The following is a 21392-nucleotide window of genomic DNA, read 5'->3' as shown; positions in this document are numbered from 1 at the left end:
TAAAGCCAGATGGGGAAAAGCTGGGGAAGCCTTAATAAACGTATTTATTCTCGTTGCTGCTTAGAGAGTCGTAGTGAAATCAAAATCGAATTCGTTCTTTTGTTGTTTCTCGTTTGAAGTAAGAACAAAACGAAACACTGGAATGAAGGCACCTTTACTCAAAACCCAGGCGAATTCGATCTTCGTAATAGAAACCGACTACAGAAACATAAGACGACCAATACAAAGGATAAGAGACAATGGAACTAGAGCTTTCGTGGAACCATCAACATGAAAATTATTATGCCACAGCGAATCCCAATTCCTTACAGTGAATCGAAACCAGAAGAAAGTTCATTATATTGCCGGAGTCAAATGGGACTACCAATTACAAGGACGCAATGGCAATACGAAAACACGAATTTTTCATGGTCTACTGTGAACCGAAACTGCATATGAGTAGGGACCCATGGAATGGTGCTGAGGATCTGGGCCGCCGGGGCTCAGCCGCTTGGAATCGTAGATGCTGTCAGCCGTGTCTTCTCCTCCAGACCGTCCTCTGAAGACCGTCGTCGTCAGGCCGGCCTCCGACTCTTCAGACGCATTCATGAGCTCCTTGCGGTCCAACAATCGGGCTGTCGAAAAACAAAGTGATAGAAGCAAGATGAGGAAAAATATGTGCTTGGCTCTCAAACACGCCATATATATCTCCTGCTTCAGTTCAGTTAGGAGGCTATTGCTGAAGTTCAGTACTGAAGAATGTAGCATCAAAGCAGTGGTTGGCACCCTATATATATGCACAAGTAAGAGCTTATTGGGTATAGACGTTGAGGGTAGGTGTAAATGAATATTTAAAATTCAGTGGGCAACGCCGACAGTTGCCGCCAATTCAATAGCTTCCTATAGCTGCAATTAGAACAAAATACTTGAGTTCACAAATTAAAAGCATGATTGTATCATATGTTTGGCCTTCCATTCAGGAAAAAAAAAGATTTGAGCCCTTTCACTTTACATCACCCAATTTTTTTTTCCTCTTTTTTTTTTGGTACAATCTATGAGAGATGTACGAGGTGTATATCCACTCATCACTACGTGTGCATCTATCTGCAAGGATTGATATCTGAATCATGGCCAACTATACAACAGAAGTTTAGATTAACATGAAAGTTGTAATGGCCCTCAAATGCATTTCCACTCGACGGATTAGCTAAAGAACGAAGCAAATTTCTTTATCATCTCCTAAATATATACTCCTATCTAAAAGAGAATAATAAATAGAAAGAAGAGCATCACCAGAACCTCCAGTCCCTACGATGTCTCACCCCGTGAAAGAGGAACAAAGTTCCAGCCTTAGTTCCATTGTCATCTTCTTCCTCTTAACTATATTTGCAACCCCTGCTTTTCATTTTGTACTTTTTAACTTTAGAATGAATTTGGATGAAGCGATGCAAAATAAGAGGAATAGGGGATTATGATTGATTTTGGAAGAATGATAGAGAGGATAGGAAAATGATGAAGAGAAATACTACCCAGAAGAAGCGCAACAAATCAGTGATGAGATGAATGGTTGGAAATTTCTCCCCAAAAGAAAAGTTGGAAACAACTGAAGTAGGGCTGCGAAAGATGAGCCTAATAAGGTTACAATTAAAGATAGTTTTGAGATAAGTTGGACTAGACAAGATTAATTGCATGACAAGTAAAATACTTCAATTTTTTCAAAAATAATATAGGCAAATACTTAATAATAATATTTTTGTGCCAGTCAGCACTACACAGCATGATCAGTATTTGTATTTGTGCACGAATAAAAAAGAACCTTATACCGCAATCCTTGCTTGAGAAAAGAAATTAGAAATTTTGAATAGCATAAATGTGAAATGTCTTTTACTTTATTGTCAAACAACACTTAGAAAAATCTATGCAAAAATACATGCGTAAACAAGAAAAAAAGAACAAGACTTTTGTGTCAATTAGCTCAGCCTAACATAATGGACATATGCTGTCCGTGCCTATAAGCTCGCACCGACTATGCTAACTGTGCTGCCCATGTACAAAAGAGAATCTTACATTGGATGCTTGCTTGAGAAAAGTAATTAGAAATTTTGAGTGGCATGAATGTGAATCAAACACCATTTAGATATATCCAATGGATAAATGGAGTCAACGTCGGCACCACGTAGGAACCAACTCATTTTTAATTGTTAATTTGACCCGAAGATTAAAGGGGAAAAAGAAAAGAAGGAAAAGCCCGATAGCTTTTGAGACATATGGGTCGGTAATGTCCAGAATACGCATCCTACTTTGTAGATATCAGCAGAAGTGTGGCCACAATTGAAAGTTACCATAATCAAGTCCAACAGTGACTAAATTTGGAACACTAAAACATTATCTTCCATATGTAAAGCACCAGAAAAGGAACCATAGTACTAAGCCACTGGGCGAACATAAATTTGGTATATAATACATTTTTTTCTAACCTGAAAATAGTAGAGAGATTCCCAAAAAGAAAAATATAGAGCAACATTATAATATTTCTAAAAGCAAATAAGGCCGTGTATTTTTTTGCATTAATTTCGATGACGACACAACCGAATCAACACTATTAAACTTTGTATTTGAACATTTTAGATTCAAATTTTATGATTTTTCAACATTATTTGCCTAACAGTTAATAGGTTTCAAAATTGATAATTTTTAATAACTAATATAAAATGAATTTGAAACCACATAATCACCATACAAATGAAGTCATAATATCAGAAAATTTAATTTCTAGAAAGTTCAAATAATATATCAAGTTTAATAATGTGGTCGTTAATTTAGGTGGCCCATTTTCAGAAATTAATTAGAAGTAAACTACCTCATTTACTTTTAAAATTATTCTGATTTTACTCCTAAAATAAGAGATAATACATTGCAAGGCTACATTATGAAGTTAATTGGTCTTTGTCCTAACATAGCAGTTTGGGTTAAGATGTATAGAATTTTTTACAGAAGAAACTTAAAAAAAAAACAAATTGCAGAAGGTCAGAAATCTTAATTGCAAAAATAAGAAGAAAAGGGCTGAAATGGACAAATTGTTGGTCAACTTATGCATCTTTTTTCCATTTGGCCCCCAAAATCTTTTTTTTTCCCCTCAATCAAGTCTCTAAACTCTTCATTTTATTTTAAATAGATCAAAGTCATTGAAACGCCCATTTAAATTATTGGAATGTGCCGCGTCAGCACTAGCTAAACACCCAACAATGCCAGCTAATTAAACAATTTTACTTTAAATTTGATTTTAAATTTATATTTTAAATTCAAATTTGAAATTTAAATTATATTTTGAATTAAATTTGAAATTTTAGATTTTCTAATTTAAATTTTATTTTAAATTTTTATCTCGGATTCAAATTGCAAATTTAAATTCTAATTTTAATATAAATTTGAAATTTCAAATTTAATTTTGGTTCAAATTTAAAATTTAAAATTGATTTTAGATTTGAATTTCAAAGCAAAATTTTAATTCTGAATTCAAATTCAAAATTTTAATTTTATTTTTTGATTTTGAATTTCAAATTCAAATTTGAAATTGAATTCGATCTTCAAATTCAAATTTGAAATTGAAACTTCTAATTCAGATCTTTACTTCGATTTTAAATTCAAATTCAGATTTTTAATTCAAATTTCAATTTCAAATTCAGATATAGAATTCACATTCGGATTTTGAATTCAAAAATTCAGATTCAAATTTTGAATTCAAAATTTGAAAAGTAATTTAGATTTTGAATTTAAATAGAAATTTAAACGAAGAATTTAAATTTAAATTTGAAATTAAAATATAGATTTGAATTAGATTTTTTTGTTTTCAAATTCAGATTTTTAGATTCAAAAATTCAAATTCAAATTCTGGATTTTAAATTCGAATTTTGATATGTAACTTAGATTTTAAATTTAAAATAGAAATTCAAATTAAGGTTTTAAATTTTAAATTTTCAAATTTAAAAATAAAATTCAATTTTAAAAATAAAATTCAAATTCAGATTTTGAATTCGAATTCAAATTTAGAGTCAATATTGATGAAATATCAAAATTCAAATTTTAATTTCGAAATAAAAATTTTGAATGCAAAGTTACAAGTCAAATAAATTCAATTTAAATTTTGAACTCAAATTTCAATTTCAAATTCATATTTTGAATACAAAAATTCAAATTCAAATTTAAATTCTGATTTTAAGTTCAACTTTAAAAATGTAATTTAGAATTTGAATTTAAAACAGAAATTCAAAGTAAGAATTTAAATTTAAATATGAAACTCAAAACCAAAATTTGAATTCAATTTTCAATTTCAAATTTGGATTTTGAATTCAAATTCAGATTCCAATTCAAATTCTAATTTTCAATTCAAACTTTGAAATATATTTTAGATTTTAAATTAAAATAGAAATTCAAATTAATATTTAAATTGAATTTTAATTCAAATTTAGTGTTATATCAATTCTAAATATCAAAATTAAAATTCAAATTCAATTTCAAAGTCAAATCCAATTCAAATTTCTCACCAGTTTTAAATCAAAATTATAGTTTTAAATTCAAATTCAAATTTAATTTAATTTTAAATTTCATAATTTTAGTTTAAAATTAAATTTTGAATTTTAACTCATAATTTGATTTCAAATTATAAGTTCATGTTCAAACTTTGAATTCCAATCCAAACAAAATTAACCTCCCAAAAAAAGCCACGTAAGCGCTTAACTGGGGCTAACATGGCGCATTCCGTCAAATTTAGCCTTTTTCTTTAGGACTAGAACTTGATTGTAATAAAATAAAAGGTTTGGATACTTAATTGCAAAAAAAAAAAAAAAAATATTGGGACCAAAGTGAAAAAAAGGTAAAAAGGTTGGAGACCAATGATGCAATTAATCCTAAAGTAACCCTCTAAAATAGAGATCCAAGTCACCACATCGGTGCACATTGAGACACTAAAGTAGTGGGTCATTAACTATAATGGATGATGTGCACACAATTTGGACGGTTTTTGGTGCTGTTAAGTTGATTATAGAAAACCCTGAACACCTCCGGATCCCCCCAATTTTGTGAATCTACAAAAAGATCAAGAACGACAAGCTTTTCTTGGACGGTGCGGCTCCATCGATAGGTCAAAGGACAAGCACTCGCCCTCTGCTTTTAAGCACATTAAAGCGCTTATGCCAAAAAAATATGAACGATCTCAATATATGCGAAAAATGGTTGGTGTGTTTGTAAGGTAAACACTTTGTGCACTAGAGAAAAGTGCCTTGACAGGGTTTTTTGTTGAACCGATTCCAAGTTGTCTAATTCCTACAAAATATTGTCCCATTGTGTCCACCACCTAAACCTTCTCTACGAGCAAAAAAAAAAAGAGAATCTCCCATTGCCAAATTAATGGTGGACCCAATACAATAAAACAAAACCACCAATATTTAGAAAGATGAGAGCATGATACTTTGCAATTAACTATTATAACGGGTCTATGCATATAGGACAACCCCACGGAAACCGAAAAAAAAAAAAAAAAAATCACCCCACGCCCATATGGTTTAGTGCATATGCAAATTACTAGAATTAGTCTCGTCAATGATAGGCTAGAAATTACACATGAAATTAAAAACCAATTTAAAATACATACAGGCAAAAATCAATACTGTCATAAAGCTAAAGCCCATGTTGCCACATGCCGTTCTAACCTACTTCAAACAGTTCTTACAGTGTAATTAAATAAAACCATGGATAGTTAAAACCAATAAATAAAATCATAGAATTGTAAGGCATAAACACATCAAAACAAAGGAAAATTATTTAAAGTTTCTAACCAAAAATACATATATAAATAGGACATCAAACCTTCAGTTCCTTTCAGAAGCTAGAATAAAACAATCTATGCTTTCCCCAATGTGCATAGAATTTTTTGAAAGTTTAAAAGCTCCTTACTGGGAAAAGTAAAAAGTGATTGATTTTTTAAGCAAGGAATAAGAAACGCTAGTGGAAAAAGCTTCTACGACTACGAAGGCCTAAATGTGTGGGCCAATTCTAAGCACTCTAACATAATTGTCGATTACTGTCCCCTGCCATCTATAGTTTATAGAAATAGAAAAACAATATTGACTTTAATCTTAATTTCAACTTCATGATTGACGACTTTCCTATAAGAACAACAGTTGCCATTGCAACACATGTCCAACTTAGCTGAATGGTTGACCATGGCACTAAACATATGGGTTACTCGTTGACAAACAAGATAATCATTAATAAAGTTTAGGATCATCCCACTCTCAGATCCTGTTAAAATTCCTGATCGACAATGCTATTATTCTATGGAAGTGCTATAAGTGCAACTATCGACTTTCACTTTCTCATCCTACAGACATTGAGAAATAAACTGTTCTTTTTGTATTGTCTATATGCGGGTCTACTCTAAAAAAGTTGTTTGTGCACTTCAAGTTTGAATAATAATGGATTAAAATTAGGTAATGACAGGACTTGATAATAAACTGAAGAGTTGTTAAGCTATGATTTCAAATTTGCAGCCCATCAAACCATGACCATCAGCAGGCCAGAGACACATTATTCTTCAAAAATTCAAAACCTATCCTTTGGCAATAGGCTAGCCAACTTTGCCTAACCTAAAATAACAAAAAAACTAGCTTAATAGCATGAAAATTCATTTTTACTAATGAATGATTGCCCTTGCTAAATAAGTCAACTACAGTTCCTCAACCATTTTTATAGTTTTGTGAAGCGGCCAATAGTGAAAAATTAGATCAACGCAAAATACATAATTCAGTAGCACCAAAGAAACCAACAAAATTTGAATTTGGCCCATGTTAGAGTTAATTTTGAATATAGTACCTGATCTGCTATTTTGTCCAATATTCAAACATACCTAATTTCGAATCAACTAGTTCCTGTTTCAGACTTGAGTAGCTGCTCAAATCTGAATTTCTTTAATTGCATTAGAATTGTAACCTATTATGAGGGGCCATAACCAAACAATATGCTAGGTCTAGCACATAGCAATTTTGGGCATAAAAGGTAAAAGCAATCCAAGGAAGGAAGCCAAGTGATGATCAAAATAGAGAAATGGTAACATTTTCTGTTAAGTGACATGTACCACCCAAGTATCAAATTTTTCTCTTGTTAAACAGTCCATTAGGCTTCTAGTATCATCATTATTCTGCCTTTCCATGATTTTCATGACTAAACGCCGAGGCAGTCATAATTAACCTAATCCAGGAACCAATACTTAACAGTTGTCATCAAAATTTTGATAGGTAAAAGTTGCGGCAAAGGTCGGGCATAATTTGATGCCTACCTGGTGGAACGAAGTGCCGAGGCAGTCATAATTTGATGCCTACCTGGTGGAACGAAGTGCCGCGGCAAAGGTCGGGCATTCTCTCTTTTGCGGCCAAATTAAGACATTGCCGCAAGAGGATTAAGGAGTGGTGCTTAACAAATTTCCACAGTATCATGAAGACGAAGAAAGAAATATCTGAGATACAAAAGCTAGACATTTTGGAGGAACGCATTCGCCTTGACTCGCGACAGCAGGATAAGCGAAAACAACTCAAGAAACAACTATTGACTATAGTGGCAGAAGAGGAGATTTTGTGGAAGACTAGAGCCAAGCAGCATTGGTTGAAAGAAGGGGACGGCAATACTAAATTTTTCCACTCGGTGGCGAATGGAAGAAGAAGACAAAACTTTATTGACTTGGTGGAGGACGACGGTAGAAGAATCTTTAGGGAGGAAGAGAAAAGGGAATATTTCTATTCTAAATTCAAAGACGTCTTCGCCCCGAACAACCCCAGTAACTCCACTTTTGGAGATTGGAGCGATTTATTTCGTGATAGTTAGGTCCTGAGTTCGGAGCTGCTCACGGCCCCGTTCGTCGAGGAGGAGATCAGAAAAGCCACCTTTCAGCTCGATAGCGACAAGGCTCCAGGTCGGAATGGGTTTAATCTAAGGTTCTACCAGAAATTCTGGGATGTGATTAAGGCCGACCTCTATATTATCTTTCAAGAGTTGTTTGACACCAATTTTAATCCTGGACCTTTGGACTATGCTTACATTTGTTTGGTTCCCAAGAAAGAGGATGCCAATTCTGCTAGTGACTTTAGGCCAATCAGTCTCATCAACGGGGTATCCAAGATCATCTCTAAGGTTCTTTCAAATAGACTCGAAGGCGTTATGAAAAATATTATTTCCCCTACTCAAGCCGCTTTCTTAAAAAGCTAACTGATACTGGACTCCTTCGTTATGGCTAGTGAAGTAGTTAGCTGAAGCTCACATGTGGGAGAGGAGAGCGTTGGTATTAAAAGTGATTTTGAGAAGGCTTATGATAGAGTGAACTGGGAATTTCTGCGAAAGATCATGCAATGGCTAGGGGCTAATCAGATGTGGTGCGGTTGGATTGAGAAATGCACTTCCAATGCTAAAGTGGCTATCCTAGTCAACGGGACCCCTACTAAATAGATCAAAACACGTAGAGGATTACGTTAGGGAGATCCTTTGTCTCCTTTTCTCTTCCTTCTGGTGGTAGAAGGGTTGGCAAGACTGACGACGAGAGCAGTTTCCAATAACTTACTAAGAGGGGTAGGCTCAACTAGTGCAAACAAGATTGCCATCATTCAGTATGCTGATGATACCATCTTTTTCTGCGAAGCCGAAGATAGGCAGGTGCGAAACCTACGGTTCTTGTGGCAACTGTTTGAGTGGGCTTCCAGGCTGAAGATTAGCAGGTCTAAGTCCGAGTTGTTTGACCTAGGTAGAGGGGCCTCCTCTGGGGACAGGTTGGTCGGAATTTTTGGATGCAAGAGGGGGTCCTTCCCGTTTCGTTACCTCGGTCTCCCACTTTCGGTGAGACAACTTAGGAAGGAGGACTGGTGGCCTATTATTGGTAAAATTGAGAAGCGGATCGAGGGGTGGCAAACTAAACTGCTTTCTCAAGGAGGTAGACTGGTGCTTGTGAACTCGGTCCTATCGAACCTACCTCTTTATTATTTCTCGGTGTTTGGAGCACCGAAATGGGTTTTACGCCGCATCGAAGCACTGAGTTGAGCTTTTTTTTGGAAAGGGGGGACTACTGTCGTCGGGGGTCATTGTCTGGTCCAATAGAAGGCGGTTTGTAGGAATAGAGAAGGGGGAGGGCTAGGGGTCAAGGACCTGGAGAATATGAATGTGGCTCTGTTGGCGAAATGGTGGTGGAGATTCCTCGCTGACAGGAATCACTTATCGGGACCTCTCATCGAAGGACGGTACTACTCCAGAAGACGTCCGCTACGAGAAGGAGCCACCTTCAGACCGTACTCGCAGTGGTGGCGGAACGTCCTAGGGACTAGGGAGGTTTTCAAATGTGGAATTTCATTCTCGATTGGTGATGGAAGTAGAGTAAATTTTTGGTCGGACATTTGGTGCGGTCAACTTTCTCTCCAGTCCCAATTCCCTGGAATTTTAGTAGTGTGCTAAACAAATCATACTTGGTGAAGGCTTGTTTCGGCGAAGGTGGTTGGAAGTGGCGCAAGATCCTGCACGGTTTTACCCCAAGCTCGATACAAGAGAGAACAAATTTTGAAGCTGAAGGAGAATGTTACGGATACGATGCCCAACGGCGATCATGATGTCGTTAGATTGCGTTGGGCTCAATCTGATATTTTTTCAGTTAAATCCTTGTATAACTTCCTACAAGATGGCGAAGTGATAGACAAAAGCTATTCTCGATTGTGGTCTATTAAGGTACCTTTGAAAGTGAAAATTTTCGTCTGGATAGTTTTGAAACGTAGGGTCCTAACGGCGGATAACTTGCGAAAAAGGGGCTGGCAGGGGGAAGAGGATTGCGTCTTTTGCCGAACGATACCTGAGACAGTAGATCATCTTTTTGTACGGTATGACTTTACCAAATCCTTGTTGGAGGGTTTGCTTGTGGGTGCCTTCGGGCGAAGGGAGGCAACTACACTCGCCTCCCTATGGTGGACTATCTGGTTGGAACGCAACAAAAGAATTTTCGAGAAGCGAAAGGCCACCCTGAGCCAACTTCTTTCGACCGTCCGTTCGTCTCTTTCTTTTTGGAAAGCGTTCTGTGTATAATCTTTTTTTTTTTTTTTTTATTCCTCAGGAGGCCCGGTTGCCTCACTTTGTAGCTTAATTCATCTCTTTAATGAATGAAGCGGTGGCATGCTACTGATTTCTCAAAAAAAAAAAAAAAAAAAATGATAGGTAAAGCTCATTTTAAGCCTAATACTTCAACTTGGCCCCACAATAGTATCTACTACTAAAGATTCAATTCCTTTAGGTTCCAGGCTCGTCAGAACTCTTTCTCCTGTATGGTACTTCAAATTATTATCCAACTATACGATTATCATATTTAAGATGGAAGATTTGCTTTAAGCAGTCCGGTCTTTCCCTCTCTCCCACAATTCACAATTTACTAACATGAAGTGCAGACCTCATATTTATATTTATTATTTTCTTTCAGGCTTAAAATAAATGCAATCTTTCCCAGCAAATTTATCCTTCGCATTCGGAAAAACTATTGACTTGGAAAACCTTTCAAGAGAGTGATCAGAAGAGTTCATTAATTTTTACCATAGAATCTGTTCCACAAGTATGAGTTTTCACCAATTGCAGAATGATTGATCAACTATCCTCGAGTCCAAAATGAGCACTCAGTTACTCAAAAGTTGATTGCCATTATTCTTTCTACTTTTATCATAGTAATGAGACCACCAACATGAAATAGTAAATTGCCTTCAGATTTTGTATGCATATAGTCAGAAGAGTTAGAGCTTACACTGGATTAGTTGGTTGTTCACTGACTAGTTCAAAAAGAGTAGTCCTTGGAGTGCAGACTGGTAGCAAACCTCTGAAGGGCGCGGATGTTCTGTTGGTGAAGGAATCACAAGTTTGATATCTGGCAAAAAGATATATAAAACACATTTGCAGTTGCAGGATCCCGAAATGATACAGCTGTAAAGGATATCTTCTCCTCATACATGGGATGGTTTAACATCAGCAATGCATTGTTGTTTACAATAGCTCGAACAAGCAATTCTTTAGCTTCCTCGTGCTTCTTTTTCAGCATGTTGCATATCTGGAAAAATTATGATGCCGTAATTTCGTATACATTCAAAATTATGTACTAGTTTCTCATTTACAGAACAATAAACTATTCGATATCCATCATATACATTTTCATTTTGATTAAAAATGCCATGCAACAGACTATCAAATAATACTCTTAATGCATAACTCTCCACTTGAACCATCATGTCTTAATGTTGCGTATAATTCTATTCATTGTTTCTTTCCTAATAAACACCTAGTTAACATGACTCTGCCTTCTACCAATTAGGAAACGAATTTTAAATAATTTCACTGTGCACATTCTGTTTTGGACCAACTTATCGTTAAACCTTTAGATATTGATGTTGATGTTTTAACTCCATGATTTCAACTTAGAATCTAATCAAACCACAATAAGCAAAAGATAAACACCAAAGCATCTGTTCTCAACATCCCTAGAGTGCTCATTCATGATCACTGCAAAAACAGTAGGAAACCATAGGTACATGCATATTATCATAAGCAAGTTACTTGTCTATTTCCCTCTATGTCCCATACATTAGTTGTTACTCTATCATTTATACCATTAATCGCATCTACACAAATGACAGACAACAGTTAAGCATTTTTACTCGGCTATTTAGGGTCTATAGTGTGGATACTTCTGCTGAATTTTACATTCCTGTGCAACATCAGTTGTCACTCTAATTTTAACCATTATTTTTCTTTGCAACTTTCTTTCAAGTCATTTTTGATATCCTTCTCTCTCTCATCCAGTGGCTTAAAAGCCGAATAAAATGACTCCCTAAACATTTCTGTATTCATGAAGAAAACAAAACGAATCAATTCTAAATATATAATGCACTTACATCATCAAGCTCTTTTGCACAAGCTTCAGCTTTTTCCACATTTACATCATTTTCAACAAGTGAAGGCATTTCAAAGTCTGAGATGCTCCCCATCACATTAAGACCAGTTGAAGTAACAGTATTATCAGTTAAAGCTTTCTGACTTTCAGTTACTGGAACCTACACAGTAGAAAAACAAGAAAAATGAAAACATCAGAATTAACCGTGATAATATCTTCATTTTAACTAAAGCACAGTCTGTATTAATGATGTGTGGAAATATATCAAATGAGTACCAAATCACTAGCAGATTTTGAGCTAATGTTCGGTGATTTCCTGCGTAATATGAGCGCATAAGTTATGAACCAAAACAGCTATGGATGTATATATCCTGCAAGTTTGATGGAAGCTACCTTTGTTCAGCAGGAGACTCCATGATGCGTTTCAATGGATTAAGAGCCTTTAAATCTGTTACTGATCCCTGGCAACGATACACAAACTAAAATGAAGAAGCCAATCAAGCCTCCAATTAATTTGTAGTGAGATTCATAAGAAGGCAACTGAAATTCTCAGAGGTTATCAGATATTGAGATTCTAACTGCAAGATGTATCATCAAATATCAGTAATACAAGAAAATTGCCAATATACATGAATAATTAGAAATTTTCAACGCAAGCATATGTAACAAAACAATGATAAGAATAGTAAAAGATTATACGTATTGGCATCAGCGAACAAGTTGTTCAAAGAGGCTTAATGTTCATTGCACTCCATAGAAGATCCTAAGCATGCTAGCTCACTGTGAAACAAGAAGTCAAAGGACATCATTATCAACACTAACAACAAAATTTTACATACTTTTCCATTTGATTAGTCACAGATGGCTAGTTTCTGCATTCTTGTTGTCAGTTTTAACAGATGTAGACTACAGGGCATGGATGTGAAAGAGAAAAAAAGCTGTAGATTTTCACAATTTTACAAACTAAAATGTAGAAACACTGAATAATGGATCCAAAAGGGGATTAAAGGACTTGAGAGAATTAATTATGTTCATAAAGAGAAAGTAACTTGTCTTCTTTCTAGCATAAGGAATGGTAAAGAACTTGTTTTGTCTCTAGCATACTTGTTTTCCCTCTAGCATAAGGACGGACCTTGGAAGCCCATTTTCTAAAGCTCCTATTTCTGTTATTTCATGCATTCTCACTTAGGCCGTACGATATTTTATCTAGTCATGCTTTCTGCAAAATCAGAAGTGAATATGTTTATGGCTTTGCCATCAGTCTAGAAGATTAAACAATACAGTCCACTTAGTATTTGTATCTGACATATGAACAGGAGAAAAAGGAAATGAGAAAGCTCTCTTTCAATTCTCAGCATTCGGTGTCCAGTGCCTTTGAGGAGAAAAGAGAGAAAAGTGAGAGAAAAAGAAAGCAGAAAATACAAGAGGAAAAGAGGCGGGAGACAGAAATGCAAAAAGGAAAATTAAGATAATCTATTTATAGTTGGCTTTGTAGTTCCAGTCGGCCTTTTAAATGCTTCTTTCATGGTGCTTCTACTTAATGCATTTGTTAGAGATCTCCTGTTGATCATTGTAAGCCTTCTAACAGTAGTTATTATAGTGGTTTTCTCACCCATCCCATGGATGGTAGCATTTGCCTAACCTCTTATATCAATGACTTTTCTATATTTCACTGTCCTTTTTCCTTCACATGATATTTTGTGGCTTATTTACATGCCACTCTATCTGTATCCTTGAGGTAAACCTAGAGAGGATAAGGATTCAGCAAAGTCGAGAGAATCCAAACAAAGAAACAAAAAAGATAATTCCTGTTGACGATGATACTGTAGATAAGAAGCACAGCACAATCCTTATGTGGTGGTAGCAGTCATGCAGTTTTGTATTTCATTTGCCCTTCACAAATTTTTCCGGTCCTCTAGCTTGCAGATTGTTATAGTTCTTTGTTACCACTATTATCTTCATTTATGATTCACAAGTTAAACAACACCATCTGGTCTTTCCTGTTAAAGTATTTAATGACAAAACAGGGTTTAAAAGTAGTGGAGGTTTTATCTTTGTTCTTATAAATGTGTCAAACAGGCAAATAAAAGGAAATAGCATCAAATAAGCAACAAATTCAGCTTGCAACTAGAAGATAGGTTTTAAATAAGTACTCTATAGAATCATATATCCAGATACTAGGACTATGCAAATAGAGAGGACCTCTAGAGTCTTTCTCTTCAAAAGTGGGCTCAGGGGTACATGTTTTTCTTTGTTTGGTGAGTAGGGCTTGCTAGATATTGCATTCTGAGGAGCATCTTGGTTCCCCTCTGAGAACTTAACTGATTTTGCTTCTATTCGCATTGTAGAACTTGGAATGTTGCCATTTAGTTTCGCAACTCTGCACAAACGAAAAGTACATTAGATAAAAAACTTCGTATAGATCAACATCTGCAAAGTAATCTGCATAGCTGGAGGAAGGATGCATATATCCTACCTTGAGGACATCATGCTAGAAAGCAGAGTATGTTTTATATCCTTCATAGCAGTATGTTGCACTTCGGAAGAAATGACCTCGGGGTTTTTAAGGTGTGTGCAGCTTGAAACAAGGTTGGAAGTGCCACTCTTAGTACTGCTACTGCCAGTATCAGCCCGTGAAAGCAAGTTGAAAGATGGAAGATGGAAACTGCAATTGTAAATGTACAAGCACTATCAAAAAGTCAAGCAAGAAATGCATCAAGGGTAATGAGAAAAATAAAGTACCAAATATGCAAATCAAGGCATTTCAAGTATAATCACAAGTTGAGTATTTGAATTGATCTCGGCAACATTGATGGAGAATTCAGAAAAAATTCAGTGGTAATTCAGATAGTAAATGTTAATATATTTGGTACTGATTAATGCAAAATACTTGAATTAGTTATTATTTCACATATTTATATGTTTTACAATTTGCTGGTCAATATTAATATATTCCTGAATAATTTGAAGAAACATTCAGTCAACCAACATTTGTGAACTATTCATGAATTTTCAAAAGGACAGAAAATTTCGTTACTACAACTTCGAGTAAGAAATGGAATTGCAAAGACAGGATTTATATAATTTGTATATGGATCTAATGAAGAAAATTCTTGGAGAATATCAGTAAATTGAAGTAACTAAAAAAATTATTGTGTATTACCAGCATAGAAATGAAAAATAAAAGAAAAGGAGAACCAGCACACTTGACCAGAAAATACTATCACATTATAAGCATCAAATTGATGGATGAAAAGATAAAGTATGGTGCTAGATGCAACTGAAAAATGATTTGAATTAAAGATTGCATTTCTCCTAGCAAAATCCAAACATTGCACTTTGGACACGACCTTCATTGTTGTTGTTTTCAGTAATAATGTCCTAGTTCTTTGAGATCGTCAAAGCTCGTGTTTCATCTACAAGGTTAATCAAGAGGTACTAGTTATTTTATTTCATGCCATTTGGTTGTAGTCCAGTTATTTTATTGCCGACAATTCTTCCAAAATTAGCCCAGTTGTTTAGGAATTTTCCGATCACCAAGTTCAAAATCACCTATAACTGAAAAAGGATAAACTATACAAGGTTCCTCAACCTTTTAGCAAAATATTCTTACAATTTGGTCCCTACTTGTGGCATTTCATTGCATGCATAACCATTCAATTAAACTTCTCAATCAAGTTGCACAGAAATATCTGCCTAATCATCATCACATTGTTGTGTATGCGACTTTTGGACTTCCCAAATGGCGAATATGTTGATGACTTCACTCAATTCAAGAGAGGAACTTAATGAAAAAGTTGCAGCTAAAATGGGATGCAAAAGATTAGAACCCAATTGTAAGAATTTAAAAAGATTGGGAACTCCTGGTGCAATTTACCCTCTAAGAAAACAGTTGAATGGTAACCAAAGCCAACTTGTTCAAAAAATAGTTATCACTTCATTTTACTCTTTCTTAATTCCTCGATAATTTGCAGGGTATTTTTCAACTTTCCAGCTAAAATTGAGAAAGATAGGTCTAATACCATCAATAGAGGACAGAATCTACAAAGGCAATATTGTCAACTCATATATCACAATGACGATCAGGTTCAACCTAAATTTAGCCACACTGAGTAACCTAGGTATAACTATGAGTCTCAACTGCACTTTAAGTTTAACATGGCAAGTGATTTATCAAGCATGCTGTTAACTGTTGACTTCCTCAAGGTCCTTAAGTAAGTTTGATCCCTCAAGGTGAAAAGTTTCGGGAGTTCATTCAAACTTCTGCAACAAAATAAACAGCACAGATAGAGTCAGGTCATTTAAAGAATTCCTTACCTATCAGTGCTGTGCTCTTTATCGCTTTTGTCATTTGCAGTGCAAAGGGATGCCCCTTTTGCAGGTTTCTGATGTGACTTCAGGAAACTGCTCTTTCGAGTTAGTGGCGCATTAAGAGGCTTAAGTGATAGGGAAGAAGAGGATCCTCTTTCTTTTGTTGCGATGGACTTAAGAGATGCAAAATTTCTGCACCACACATGAATACATGAATTTAGCTGCATACCCCTTCCTAGACTTACCCTATAACTTGCTGTACAGTTAAAGAAATAAAATTGCACTAGAACTTAAGATTACTCATATGAGGAATTGACTAAAAAGCACTTACAGCAGATAATCAGATAAATGAACTAGAAGTCTGTGGTTACAGATGAAGACAGCAAACACAAGTGACGTTATAAAAGCAACAACACAGTAAATTTCTGCAACAACACAGTAACTTGGAGATAACTGTGAAGATAATCAGCATATAAAAATTAAAACGACAACTCATGCATGGAACCAACTGAATGAAAGGATCATTTCTCAATCATTAACCAAAGAACTACTAAGATAAAATAAACCTGTGCATTGGTGATGGAAGAAGATTTGGACTCAAAATTTTCTTCTCTCCACCATCCCCGCCAACCTTTGTTCCACAAAAACTTCTCTGTAAGACATCTGTAGCAGAGGTACCGGAAACATCTTTGGACCCTTCAGATGATTCATTATGAGATACGCTTTCTCTACCACACTCATTTACGTTCCTATCATATTTCCGATACACTCTTTCAGTGGTTGGTGGTTCTGTTTTACCTTCTGGCCTCTGGTGTCTTGAATCATTTGATTCCATGCTATTATCTTGTCCACCAACCAGATTTGGGTCAATAAGATCCAACATAGAAAGCTCTTCAGAGTAATAAGCTGTTGGCGGGGCTGAAACATCACTAGATGCAGATAGAAGTGTGGAACCCTGTGCGGCATTCTCAACAGATGATCTTGCATTGTGTGTTGCAACTGGTTGCTCTTTATTTTCCTTGCTGAACTGAGTAGTTTCTTCTTTATTTTCTTTTGTCATGATGGAATGCATCGTAGCAGACGGATCTACTTCCTGGGGAATATCATCAAACGTCAGCTTCAAAGAACGTGAATAACCAGCAGTCTTTGCCATCCCTTGCCCTATCAATTTAGTAGGCCTTGAAGTGGATAGATTCTCTGTTTCGGAAGGTGCCTTATTCTCATTACTCTGAAGGATATCCATGTTCATGCCTGAATTGCCTACCTTATTCGTACCCTTGTCCTGACTAATAGAAGAATTGGTACCAATATCTTCTGGGCATTTAGTGGAGCGATCAGTAGCTTCCTTTTCTCCAGTCAGAAGTTTTAAGCCAAGATCAAACTTACCCAATCTAAAAGCAAACAAAACATGTGAACATAACAAAAAGAAAATTATAACATTGTTTAACCTCGGATAGCAAATGGTCCTGAAGTAATAAATATAGTGCAATAAACTTACTCATTAAAATCAAAATCAAAGGCAAACTTGTCTTTTTTGGATTCTTTTTTTCCCGGAACAAATTCATCAGAAGACTTCTCATTTTCCTTCTCTGCCTTCTTGAATGGAGTGGAAAAGACCAGATCAGGCATCTCCAGTTTGAAAGATGATAGCTTGTCAAAGTTACTACCAAGCTCGAAGTCGACCCTGAATAGAGGGCTATATTAATATCATAATTACAGAGTAGAATGATACTCTTTGAGTTGGTCCAGAAATTTGTTTCTTTGAAATCCACTCACAGTTTATCAAAATTGAACTTTTTGCCGCTCTGTGAAACTGTTTCAACATCAAAGGTGAGTCCATCTTTTCCCAGTCTAGACAAATTCCAGCTTGTAAGAAAGTCCTTTCCAAAATCTTCATCTGTTCCAAAGAAAAAGTGTACATCAGGTTTAAATCAAGTATGTTAAATTCTATGATATACTTATTCCACTGCCATGGATGTTCTTAAGGGCTATTGCATATAGAATAAGAAAGTGTTCAATCACTATCTTGGCCTCCATGTATGTTTAACATATTTCATGGACTTTCAATAGTTGCAACACAATGTACCAAATAAGAAATGGCTGACGAGTTTTAACTTTGTAAACCCACCAGCACAGAAACAGAATAGCAAATCATACCAAGTAATGCTCTTCTATTCTTCATATTAGCAGTTGAAGAAATACCCTTATGTGATTCTGCCATCAATGTGTCTGCATGTGCAGCTTGTTCTCTGCAGGTTATTCATGAGAACCTATATTGACTGTCCTGCTCAATATTCGGAACGCAATTAGACCTCACAATGGATGTGAAATAAGAAATATAAAACAACATGGAAACCAATCCAATAAGTTCTCATTAACCATTTTGGGTGAGGCATTGGGTTATTGTTGTAACCACATGCAACATCTCCTCATCTATGTTCCTATTCAGAAAACATCTAGCATGTCAGATGAAAGCTATATAGTGAAGTAATCTTATTTGGCAGTATTCACTATATAAGCCTGAAACTGAAGAGTTATTAAAAGTCTGAGAATAAATGAATAATCATCTCGTCAGATATCAGCTACTTAGTATTGTTGTTTACTTTCCATGCTTATCTCCCCTTCTCAATAACTAGCTTCCTTCTGAGTCTTAGTGTTGTTTGCCGCTTTCAGATAAAGGTAACCCTAGAGAAATTAGTTGTGAGGGTAATAGCATATTTTCATACGTTACATCGTATAAACAATGAATTTATTCTATCTTCTGTATACAAAACTCTGAAATACATATATAATCATCAAATCAACAATCATAGGAAGTTTTATATCATAAATTCACCCTATACTTGACCTGAAAGTACTATTCAAGAATAGAAAGCTATATTTGTCTAAAAAATAAATAGAAAACAGATCAAAACCCATGTAATTTTATGAGAATAGATCAAATCACCAGCTACAAGAGATCGGCTCCTTATAGAACGATTCAAACATATAAACAACTGTTTTCCACTAAAATGAGCACGAAAGAGCAGTAAATCACAAGAATTTCAGCATAGCAAAACCAAAAATAGCATCGAATCTAAAATTACGACAAAGAACAATCGTATGTTAGATGTAGCCGTTGAATTGAACCAGAAATGGATCATTGGAGGCCTTGGAACCGAAATCGCAAAGAAAAGCCCTAATTGAACCAAATTTTCGACAGATCCGCAGCTAAAACACCATTTCGTTAGGAATTTAGAGCGTGAAACCTCGATTAAGACACTCGTCGAGAAGCCACTCGATAGATCGAGCTTAAGAGATAGATCGAGATCGAGAATGATACCGAGATCGCGGTGGAGAGAGTAATCGACAGAAGAATCTATAAGATCTCGCCTTCGTTCTCCTCTTCTTTGCGGAGTACTCCCCGAGCTCGCGAGTAATCGAGCGGGGATTGTGGAGGGGTGGGGGAGCGAATGGGTTTATGGTTCCTTCGAAGGACGTAGCCGAGTCCCTTATTTATAGGGAGAGGCGGAGGGCCTGTTGCGTCATCTCACTACCTCGTCCAACGGTGGGCCCCGCATTTTGGCGGGCCCCACTTTATGTTCATTGCATTGTCCAGCGGTTGATACATGCAGGGATACAAATGGATCCGTGGAGCTTCCCTCCCAAGTCCCATCCATCCTGAATGAGACAATATCTAAAAATAAAAAATATAAAAATATATAATTTATTCCGAATAGTCCCCATCGCTAAGTAAATAGGGCGGAGTTGCGGGACGCTGGAAGTCATCCTTTTTTAAATCCATTTCGACCCCTAAAAAATCTGTCAAAATTTTACTTTCATCCTGATTCATCCTGAATAGAACGGTAAGTAGGAGCAAAAAATAAAATAAAAAATACTCTGCTCCGAATCAGTCTCGCCCCAATAAAAAATGAAACGGGAGGTAGAGGAACCTCCCGCTTCCAGAACCGTCCTGTTTGCATCCTTAGATGCATACGATGTTAAAACTTAGAACTCTCCACAACCAAAAAAAATAAAAAAAAATAAAAATTCCCTAACTATTTTAATATCAAGTATGCTTACTTAAATTTAATAATATTACGCATGCCTATCAGAAATATTTTTTTAATGACTGGCTTTTATTAGAAATAGCCATTATAATTATAAAAATCTATTTTATTTTTATCTATTATATCACTCATGCTTCTTTGAATTTTCTATTTATTGATATTCAAAACTTTTCAAAAATGCCTTCTAAATTTTTTATCAATAATACATCACATGAATAATTTAAATGTAAAATTTAAATTTAAATAAAAAATCTAAATTTGAATTTTAAAATATCTTTAAGATCTGAATTTAAATTTAAAATTAAATTTTAAAATAAAAATTGAAATTAAATCTAAAAAAGTTTACATGGGCGGTGCAAGGAATCGAACCCACAGCCCCAGCTCAAAAGCGATGAATCAAACCCACAGCCCTAAGCAGAGGCGCAAGGGCAAGGCTCCTGCCGTACGTGTGAACCATATCGTACTCTCTCTTATTCACCTGCAAAATTTAACTAATAACATACATATTTATTCTCAAATATTCATATCAAATATCCAATTTTGTGAATATTCGAATAATTTTAAACTCTTTGAAACTACATCTGATCCGTGACCAAATTCAAATATTTCTTATTCGGATGTGGATAAAATCGAATATGGAGGCAGATATGATTAGGTATTATTCAATTCATTTTCAACTCTAGGTATAAAGGTTGAAATATGCCATGAGAGCAAAATAGTCCATAAATACATAGTACATAGATATGCACTTTGGTGTAGACAATAATTTATCCACTAACAGTAAATAAATATGAGGTGCCTCTAGGGGATCACTTTTAACTTAGAAATTCAAGGAACAAAATAAAACTTGGCTTGAAGTTTAGGAACTAATGGTGCAATTTACCTATTATGGAATTGATGCCACCAAAAATATTAATTAGGATTTTTTTTGGTAATTTTTCAAGTTATTATTATTGATTATTTATTTTAGACTTTTTTGATATTTTAGGATTTGTGATATGAAATAAATTTTTTAAAATTAGGAATATTGATTTAGAAGTTTTAAATTGCAAAAATTATTAAAATTAAGATATCTTATTAGGATTAGAATTATTTATCTCTTCTTT

At 35.2% G+C, this 21392-nt stretch overlaps 1 protein-coding gene across 14 annotated transcripts; it reads right to left on the bottom strand.

Moving 5' to 3' along the window:
* Window positions 429-19692, bottom strand: LOC109717507 (uncharacterized protein At4g18490). 14 transcript variants are annotated; one of them, XM_020243335.1, is made up of 16 exons: window positions 19560-19692; window positions 18395-18521; window positions 18014-18134; window positions 17736-17921; window positions 16804-17628; window positions 16244-16429; window positions 14403-14591; window positions 14129-14306; window positions 12320-12405; window positions 12203-12242; window positions 11928-12086; window positions 10989-11086; window positions 10787-10906; window positions 1509-1593; window positions 1302-1374; window positions 527-614 (listed from the first exon to the last, which is right to left on the bottom strand). In XM_020243335.1, the coding sequence occupies exons 2-15, from the start codon at window positions 18456-18458 to the stop codon at window positions 1360-1362; spliced, it is 2352 nt and encodes a 783-aa protein (XP_020098924.1). In that variant the 5' UTR covers window positions 18459-18521; window positions 19560-19692; the 3' UTR covers window positions 527-614; window positions 1302-1359. The 14 variants fall into 14 exon arrangements, with proteins under 14 accessions (XP_020098927.1, XP_020098929.1, XP_020098924.1 ...); XM_020243337.1 differs by adding an exon at window positions 18617-18678 and having other exon boundaries at window positions 598-614; window positions 1302-1593; window positions 18440-18521; XM_020243330.1 differs by adding an exon at window positions 18617-18678 and having other exon boundaries at window positions 599-614; window positions 1302-1593.

This window comes from Ananas comosus, linkage group 11 (assembly GCF_001540865.1).
Source record: "Ananas comosus cultivar F153 linkage group 11, ASM154086v1, whole genome shotgun sequence".
NCBI classification, from domain to species: Eukaryota; Viridiplantae; Streptophyta; class Magnoliopsida; order Poales; family Bromeliaceae; genus Ananas; species Ananas comosus.
Note: the sequence above shows the minus strand (reverse complement) of the source record. Positions and strands in the feature narration are given on the sequence as shown.

What these genes read in the sequence shown, in the direction of transcription:
- LOC109717507 (XM_020243330.1), bottom strand. Translation starts at nt 18,458, where the DNA reads ATGGCAGAATCACATAAGGGTATTTCTTCAACTGCTAATATGAAGAAT. An exon ending in AAGTTCAATTTTGATAAACT is followed by an intron (nt 17,922 to 18,013) that starts GTGAGTGGATTT and finishes CCCTCTATTCAG; the next exon opens with GGTCGACTTCGAGCTTGGTA. An exon ending in TCTAGCATGATGTCCTCAAG is followed by an intron (nt 14,307 to 14,402) that starts GTAGGATATATG and finishes TCGTTTGTGCAG; the next exon opens with AGTTGCGAAACTAAATGGCA.